Source organism: Nicotiana tabacum, chromosome 11 (assembly GCF_000715075.1).
Source record: "Nicotiana tabacum cultivar K326 chromosome 11, ASM71507v2, whole genome shotgun sequence".
Lineage (NCBI taxonomy): Eukaryota > Viridiplantae > Streptophyta > Magnoliopsida > Solanales > Solanaceae > Nicotiana > Nicotiana tabacum.
The window spans coordinates 53,524,013-53,533,961 of NC_134090.1; the positions used below are offsets into that span (position 1 = coordinate 53,524,013).

The following is a 9,949-nucleotide window of genomic DNA, read 5'->3' on the forward strand; positions in this document are numbered from 1 at the left end:
CATTAAAGCAAAAATCACGTGCTCACACAAAGCAAGAGAGATCTACTTTCCATGTTAGGCAAGTGATTATATAATACCATAATTGGTTAACCAGTAATAGGAGATGGCCAATAAGGTGAGGAAATCATATATGGATTCCATTTCTGAGTTGGAATCGAAAGGGAGTGAGATTACGAGGATAGGGTTTAAGAGACAAAGAGAGCGTTTATGAGTTTAAGGACGACGGATGGTAGAGAATGGGGGGGGGGGATTAGGGTTAGGAGTGGTTAATTAAAAGGGTTAGGTGAACGGGGACCGTTGATCTTGAAAGATCAACGGCCAGGATTAAAAAGGGGGTTTGGGTCGGGTATAGGAACATGCACTAGTTGGTTTATTAGGTCACGGGTTATTTGACTTGGGATAGGGTGTTGGGCTGGTATATTTTAGGTAATTAGGCTAGGGATTGGTCCGAAATAAGACTAAAAATAGGCTGTTATTTAAATACCCAATTGTAGTTAAAAAATAATTTATAAAAATAATAAATGAATACCAAAAAATATCCTTTGTTCACTAAAATGATTTAAAATAGTTATTTAACATTTTAAAAATATAAAAGATCATTTTATGCATAAATAATATAATTATACACTATATGGTCTATTATTGCAAAGATGTGCAATTTAGCCTAAAAAATGCAAATGTAATTATAGAAATGCACTAAATTTTTTTAAATACCACGCTGGCATAAAATGGTGAATTTAGATGATTAAATAATTATAAAAATAATATGAAGGATAATTATTGGATATTTATACAATAAAAATGCAGAAATAAATTTATTTAAAGCCTTTAAAATTATAGAGAAATAATGAAAAAAAAGAAGCCAAAAATTTCAATTGAGCGATCCCAAGAATAAAGAGTTGAGTTTCTTCTACTGAATGAATAGTAATTCCGTCACTGTTCATCGACCATAATTCCGGCATCCGGCAAGGTAAGTTTTCAAGATTGGTCCCAAAAGAACAACCTTCTCATTCTAAACAACCTCCTTTTGTTTTTATCCTAATTTCTATATCAATACGCAACAGATCTTAAAATTAGTTTTCACATTACTGTAGCATCGAGTTTCTTCAACAAAACTGTATCGTTACTCTTCTTTGTAACGTGAAGGTTTTTGCTCTTCTTTCAATTCTATGGTGTGTTGAAGAACTCTTTCAAAGCTTTACCCAATAGTTACAGATCAAATTTTTAAAACACGAAGTTACTGTAGCTTCGATATCTCCCAGAAATTCTGCTCTTCATATGAATTCTTAACGGTCAAAATCTTCAAACTTTGGCGACCTGATTGAACAGGCCTTCTATGGCCTCATCGCCAGGTGAACAACCCACTGTTGGGGTTGGGTTACCTTCTCACGCACCAACTCCCATCACTACGGATCATGCAACCAGTTCAAAACATTTGGACTACGCTGCTGTGCTAAAACCAAATGCTATCAACAACGCAACACCAAAAACTTCCTCCAATATTGAAGCAATCCCTATCAGACGTCCAACTTTCTTGCAAGGGAAACCTTTGGTGAAGTTTTCTGAATCTGAAGTAGATCGCATGAATCACATCGAAGGATTACATTGGGCAGTCGTATGTAAATTCTCATATGGCTGGCCAAAAATGCAAGAATTACGCAAAATTCTTCCTTTGCAGTGCGGGATCAAAAGGGAATGCAATATTGGCTTTCTTCGAGATAGGAACATTTTGATAAGGCTCACACTTTGGCAGGATTATATCGAGTTCTCGTTGAAAGGTATACATTATGTGAGGGATAAGTTTGGACAGGAATACCAACTGAGAACCTTGATATACGATTCAAGATTTACAGTTGGCGAGGAAACATCGAAGGTAATAGCATGGATCTCTTTTCCAAATTTATTGCCTACATACTTTGTAAAGGAATGCCTATTTTCATTGGCCTGTGCTGTTGGTAAGCTTCTTCACATAGATGTGGCAACAATTAACAAAACAAGGCCAAGTTGTGCAAAAGTCAAGGTATTAGTAGATCTTATGGCTGACTTGCCCAAGAAAATTCGTATAGATATCGAGCACGATGTCACAAAAGAGATAAGAAAAGAGTGGGTGACTGTTAGATATGATTATCTCAGAAAACCCTGTAAAGAGTGTAAACTACAAAGGCATGACATGCTAGAATGTTGGAGGATTCACCCTGAAATCATGGCAAATAAAAATAAACAGCATGTTGTCACTAATGAAACAATAACGGATAGGAATATTGATAAAGGAAAGGATAATGCTCCTCTAATGATCCTTTCAAGTGGCAAGGTTGTTGGCAATGTTGGTGCATAATGGAAGGAAGTGAGAGATAATAGGAGACTTATTAAGGGTAAACAAACTGAAGGCTATGGTACAGGTGGGAATGAAGTGATTGTAGGTGATAAGGATACTGAAAAACTATTACAAATAGCTAATAAATATGTTGTACTGGTAGTGGAAAATGAGGAGACTAATCAGACTAACCAACTGGCCTTAGTGAATGAAACTCCAGTACAAATAAATCCCAATCAAACTGTTGCTATTACTGGGAAATTGAATGCAGATGCACGAGCATTTAATCCAATCACTACTGATGTAGCAGCCTCTGAGAATGGTAACCTTGCTAAGACTACTGTGAATGGGAATGAAGCTCAGTTGACGGCTGACCAAAGAGGAACTAAAGAATGTCCTGTATAAGGGGTAAAGCATGTGCTTACTGTAGCACCAGCAGGACAAACTGAATCAACAGTTCAATGGGCTAATAGGACTTTTATCCAAACAAAATCAGGACCAAACAATGAGGACAATACCAACAATGTCAATATAAAGCAACAGACAGCATATTTGCATCAACTGGTCACCACAAATCAATCCTACCAAGAAGTTCCTTCACAATCATTAGCTACTAGGAATAGTCAGTTAGGTCGTTTGTGGGATTCTCAAAATGAAAATGAGAATGAATCAGAAGAGGAAGGAGAATATCATTCTAAGGAAGATCATATAAATACAGATGATATTCGATCATGTGGAGAAGAAATAGTTGATGTAGTGCAAGTTGTAGCTGAAGATGATCAGAATTCTGTAGAGAAATCAGTGCAAAAACAGGTGGAAAAGGAAGCTATTCATGTCATGGATCCAAATCAGAAACCTAGCCCAGACCCCTCAGATAAACCATTTCCTAACATAATTACAACTACACCAGAAAACAACCTCAGCATCAATCCCATTCTGCCAAAACCAGTTACACCTACCTCTACCCTACAAGCCAAAAAAGTTACCAATCCAACAGAAGCTCCTGCTTCTTCAATAGCTCCAGAAAACCAAAAAACCTCTAAAGGACACGCTGAATTGGTTCCTAAAACTGTGAATTCTCTACTTACCAAGGAAAACAAGAGTGTTGAAGAGGAGAATAAAGAAGATACTCATGGTCAAGATATGGATGAGGAATCTACTGCACAAAACTTCAGGCACATAGCAAGACAAGGTGAATTATCTCCCAGAGTTATGGATAAAGTGAAATCAGCAGGCAGAGGAAAAAAGAAGCAGCAAAAGGAAAACACAAGTGTTCCAGGTACTGGTGTTCAAACAAGGAGGGCAGGTTCTAAATCAATTGTTTAAAATAAATGCTATCATCTGGAGTATTAGATCTGTGAACACACAACAAGCTTTTGAAAGACTTGTTACAATGCATAGACAGTACCATTTTAGATTTGTCGGACTAATGGAACCAAAGTAACAGTCGAGGAAACTTGAAAGATATAGGAGCAGACTTGGGCTTGCACATGCATTTATCAACATTTCTAATAAAATATGGGCTTTCATAGATGACGATTTTGAGGTTATGGTGTTATTTGACATGCAACAACAACTCACTTTAAGATTAACTGACACCAATACCCAACAAGAATTTATCCTTACCCTAGTATACGCCAAATGTGATCATATCGAGCGTATAGAACTATGGGATACTCTCTATGCTTTGGCAAGTGACATGACTACTCCATGGATTGTTGGTGGGGATTTCAATGTAATATGGGATGAGGAGGAGAAGTTTGGTAGTCTTCCAGTACCCATAAACGAAGTGGACGACTTTAGGTATTGTATAAATTCATGCAACCTCATCGATCTTGGATTCAAAGGAAGTATATTCACTTGGTGGAATGGCAGGGCTGAAGAGGACTGCATTTTTAAAAGACTGGATCGTGTACTAGGCAATATGGAACTAAAGCAACTTTTCCCAAGTGTGGAGGTGACTCACTTATCAAAAATAGGCTCAGATCACTGCCCACTCTTGATTAAATGTGATCCAAATTTGATAAGTGCCAAAAAGCAATTTCGATTCTTGAATTTTTGGACTGATCACATCACCTTCCAAGAAGTTGTGAAAGAAAATTGGGTGGACGACCTAGCTGCAAACTCTCAGGTTACCTCTTTCACAATTTTCAACAACAAATTGAAGAAACTGAAAAAGGTCTTATCAAGATGGAGTAAGGATACATATAGGGATATTTTTCAAAAAGTTGCAAGTCTAGAAGAGGTTGTTCTGGTACATGAAGCTCAATTTGAACTTAGTCCCACAAGTATGAATAAGGAGAGGCTCAACAAGGTGAAAACAGAACTTACTAGATACCTAGCCTTAGAAGAGCAATTCTGGAGACAAAAGGCAGACATGGCATGGTTTAAGGATGGAGATCGCAATACGAAGTTCTTTCATGCACAGGTGAATGGGAGAAGAAAAGGGCTGCAATTAAAAAGAATTCAAGACAATGTTGGCAAGATAGAAGGAAATGATCAGATGGCTGAAGAAGCAATCAGTTTCTTTAAGTCGCAATTTCATGAAGATGTTGCACCAACCTCATTTAGGATCATAGATCATGTCCCTAACATGATTTCGTTGGAATAGAACTAAGAACTACAGAAACAACCTACCAAAGAAGAAGTCAAACAGGCTGTCTTTGGCTTAAATGCAGACAGTGCTGGGGGTCCAGATGGCTTCACAGGTAAATTCTTTCAACAGAGATGGAGCATTGTGGGAGATTATGTCCTTGCTATGACAAAAGAATTCTTCAAAGGCAAGGATTTGCCCAAGTACATCACTCATACCAACTTAGTGCTGCTACCAAAAAAGAAGGATGTGATTACTTTCTCAGATTTGCGACCAATAAGCCTTGGAAATTTTATTAATAAGGTGTTCTCGAGAGTTATTCATGAAAGAATTGCACCCTTACTACCTTCACTAATTTCTGATGAGCAAGCAGGATTCGTCAAAGGTAGGAGCATTGTGGAAAATATTTTATTGACTAAAGAAATAATAACTGATAGAAAACTGAGGACCAAAGCAGGACCAAATGTTGTACTCAAATTGGACATGACAAAAGCATGACAGACTATCTTGGCTATTCATGACTAAGGTTTTGAGGAAAATGGGCTTCGAGGAAAGAATAATTGGAATCGTGTTTGGAATTGTCTCCAACAATTGGTATTCTATATTAATGAATGGACAACCCTATGGATTTTTTAAATCAACAAGAGGAGTCAAGAAAGGTGATCCGCTATCACCTACTCTATTCATCCATATCTGCTGAAGCTTTATCAAGAGCCCTCAATTCATTACATCAGAACTTGTATTTCTGTGGTTTTGGGTTACCAAAATGGAGCCCCAAAATCAATCATCTTTCCTATGCATATGACACAATCATATTCTCATCTTCTGATGCTACGTCATTAAAGTTAATTGTGGAAGTGCTGAGGGCAAATGAGACTGCCTCTGGACAGTTAATCAACAAGGCAAAATCTGCAGTATACCTACATCATTTAACAAACGTGGACATCACAGACAAAGTGCAGAGGATAACAGGTATTAACAGGCAGGAGTTCCCATTCAGATACCTTGGTTGTCCAATATTCTACGCCAGGAGAAAGATGGAATATTATCATGATCTGATGAAAAAGGTACTAGATAAGATCCAATCATGGCAAGGAAAACTCTTATTAATTGGAGGTCGGGTAGTCTTAATTAACCATGTGCTTCAAAGAATGCCTATTCATCTGCTTTCAGCAGTAAATCCACCAGCTTCTGTCATAAATAAACTCTACAAAATGATTGCTCAGTTTTTTTGGAGTAATTCTATAGGAGGAAAGGCAAGACATTGGGCATCTTGGGATTCATTGTGTCTACCTAAAGAGGAAGGAGGGCCTGGATTTCGTTCATTACATGATATGTCAAGGGCATTATTTTGTAAGTTATGGTGGAATTTTAGAACTAAACCAACACTTTGGAGTTCTTTCATATGCCAAAAATATTGCAAAAAGCTGAATGCGATTGTAGTACTATGGAGACAAGGTTCCCATGTTTGGAGGAAAATGTTTGACTGTAGGGACGCAATTGAACATCAAATCATTTGGCAACCAAGAATGGGGTCATCTCTTTTTTGGTTCGACAATTGGACAGAGATGGGTAGATTGTATTTCTCAACACCACCTGAGTTCTAATGTGATGAGTCAATCCATAATGTTCATGATGTAGTGCTGGAAGGTACATGGAATGAAACAAGATTAATGCAGATATTGCCACACGACATAGCCAGTCACATCATTGCTAATATCAAACGTTCAGCTCTCTCAGATGAATTAGATAAACCTTTTTGGATGATGGAACCAAAAGGTTACTTCACTGTCAAATCTGCTTGGGATTATGTGAGGAGAAGGAGGGATCAAAATGCAGTATTCACAAATATTTGGGTCAAGGGCTTGCCTTTCAAGATTGCATTTTTTATGTGGAAAGTTTGGAAAAGAAGAATACCACTGGATGATTTTTTCAAGTGGTTGGGATATTACCCTCAAGATGTTGGTGCTGTAGAGAACCAGCCGAGGAAACTATGTCACAAGTGTTTTTCAAATCCTTTGCAGCACATATAATGTGGTACTACTTCATGGCAAATGCTGGAATTTCCATAAATGGAATGTCATTGCAACATGCAATAGCAAAATGTTGGACTGTACAAGTTGTTCCGCGACTCAAGCCTATATTCCAAGCTTTACCATCGATCATTTTGTGGGAATTGTGGAAGAGAAGAAACTGCCAAAAACATGGTGAAATGGTCACTATTAGTAGGATAATATACCATATTTCCACATCCCTTCAACCACTTGTTAAAATCAGAAAACCAAGCATTCAACAAGTCCCTCATAAATGGCATGATCTTCTGAAAATGATGGAACAATATATGCCTTCTCTAAAAGTCACTAGGGTACTTTGGGAGTTACTTGAACAGGATTGGATAAAGGTGAATACTGATGGGGCATCGAGGGGAAATCCGGGTAGAAGCTCCATTGTTTTTGTCCTACGGGATAGTGAAGGAGATGTGAGATATGCAAGGGGGAAAGAAATTAAGGAGGGAACAAATGTGGAAGCAGAAACCATTGCTATACTTGAGGCAATAAAAACCTGTGTGCAACAAGGATATGCCAATATCCACATCCAAACAGATTCATTATTTCTGAAGAACGTGATAGATGGTACATGGGATCCACCTTGGGAAGTAGAGGCATATGTTCAGGAGATTAAACAGTTTATGGTAAGATGTAATTATAGGGTGTCACATATCATGCGGGAACGAAACAAATTGGCTGACTTCCTAGCAAACCATGCACTCGACCATAGGGATCATGAGGCTCACAACTTTCAGCAACTGGAGATACAAGAAAGGAGGATTGTTAATAGTGATAAACTTCAATGTCCTTACCTACGTATAAGAGTAGCCAGAAATGGATAAGGGTGTATTGCTTTACATAAGCATAAGGAAAAGATCAACGAGGGATGGACAAGAAGAAATGCATCGGGGGAGATTGTCTCACATCCAGTTGGACGAGAACAACATATTCTTTTATGCTAACTCTTTATTCTTTTTTGCAGGGAACTATACTACAACTATTCATTACCTACTGTCGATCCTTCAAATGGTGGTATTAGTACATTGTACTCAATCCATTGAAGGGAAGACGTGGGTAGGCTCTGGCATAGCAATCAGGAGAACAAGGACTAAGGCTGATACACATATTTTCTGCAATAAAGACCATATGCTTCAACAAAGATTTAGCAGTACAATGAAAGTAATGAGGTTAAATATCATTGTGATGCACCACCTTTTGACACAATGTTTATGGAACTCTCTTCTGGGACAATTAGAGACAAGATCTGCTAAAGTCCAACAACATACCAATTATCGAGCACAACAAGAATGGCTAAATGCATTGGATACCCAATCAGCTTGCTAAAGAAGGCATGACTTCGAGGAAAAGCTGGGCATACAACATGGGCTAACACAGTTTTTTAATTGTTTAATGCACGCCTGTTGCATTGGAAATGTAAGAAAGGGAACAAATTGCTACACATCCAAAGGAATATACATATTTCTAAGGACATCACAAAAAGAATGCAAGTCACACTTTCTTCAGGAAAGATTGCAAAAAAAATGGTCGGCAATATAGGAAAATTCGATACAAGGAGAATAAAGTGAGCTGTACAGTGAAAATACATAAGGCAACAAGCTTTGTAATCCAAATGAATTTTGAGGAAGCTAACATGGCCGCACACAAAAAAGGACAAAAATCTGAGGACTTCACTTGGGATCGAAAGCCATGTTGCACTGAACATATTCGTATCATTGGCTACTTTGGGCAACAACAAACCAAGGAAAAGGTGCATCTTCAAAGTAAAGAAGTTGAAAGAAATCAAACATCGACAAGAAATGAAGAATTTTGAAGATTTTTTGAAGACAGTTAAAGAGGATTTCAACGAAGTTCTATTTGAAGAAATCACAATTTTGATAAACGAGGGGCAACAATCTAATTTCTACATAGTGTAAGTTTAACATTTTATAAGCATTATCAATTGTAATAATGTCATAGAGTGTGTTATAAACTTTATGGTGATCATAGAATACTTGCTACTTTCGAGTTCATACTTTTTACATGCTTGCTAGAAGATTAGATTATTTTAGCTTCAATAGGAATAGTAAGGTAAGGTTTATGCCCCCCTTACACACACTCTTCCATTGTAGTTTGTTGTTTCTTTCTTAATACAAAACTAGCCGTAGGCACTTGGCTAACGATTTGCCAAAAAAATAATAATGAAAAGTACTTGTGCATGCTTGTAAATCAAATGATGATGCATGTATATATATATATATATATATATATATATTTGGAAAAACTAGGTATCAACAAGGTTTATACTGATCATCACAGCTTACATCACTTGTTCAAGCAAAGGGATCTCAATTTGAGGCAACTAGTGGTCGCGGATGCCTTAAGCAGGAAGGCAGAAAGTATGGGTAGCTTGGCATTCATTTCAGCAGAGGAGAGACCACTAGCTTTGGACATTCAGTCCTTTGCTAACAGACTTGTGAGGTTGGATATTTCAGAGCCCAACAAAGTTCTTGCATGTAATGTTGCCCAGTCTTTACTATTGGGGCAGATCAAAGGCTCGATAGTTTGATGATTCGCACTTGGCAGTCCTTAGAGAGACGGTTCTAAAGGGTAGTGCTAAGGAGGTTTCTATTGGCGAGGATGGTGTTCTGTGACTCCAGGGTCATCTATCTGTTCCTAATGTCGATGGCTTGAGGGAGAGGATTCTAGAGGAGGCACACAGTTCACGGTATTCTATTCATCCAGGTGATACGAAGATGTATCGTGACCTGAGACAACACTATTGGTAGAGGAGAATGAAGAAGGACATAGTGGAGTATGTAGCTAGGTGCCTAAATTGCCAGCAGGTCAAGTATGAGCACCAGAGGCCAGATGACCTACTTCAGCAGATGACTATACCTGAGTGGAAATGGGAGCACATCTCTATGGACTTTGTAGTTCGATTGCCGCAAGCATTGTATAAGTTTGATGCATTTTGGGTCATTGTCGACAAGTTGA

General features: G+C 38.0%; 1 protein-coding gene across 1 annotated transcript; it reads left to right on the forward strand.

The window, feature by feature from the left end:
• Positions 1–5,518: 5,518 nt before the first annotated feature.
• On the forward strand, positions 5,519–6,940 carry LOC142165846 (uncharacterized). The gene is made up of 2 exons (XM_075224225.1): positions 5,519–6,260; positions 6,549–6,940. The coding sequence occupies exons 1-2, from the start codon at positions 5,519–5,521 to the stop codon at positions 6,938–6,940; spliced, it is 1,134 nt and encodes a 377-aa protein (XP_075080326.1).
• The last annotated feature ends 3,009 nt before the right edge of the window (positions 6,941–9,949 follow it).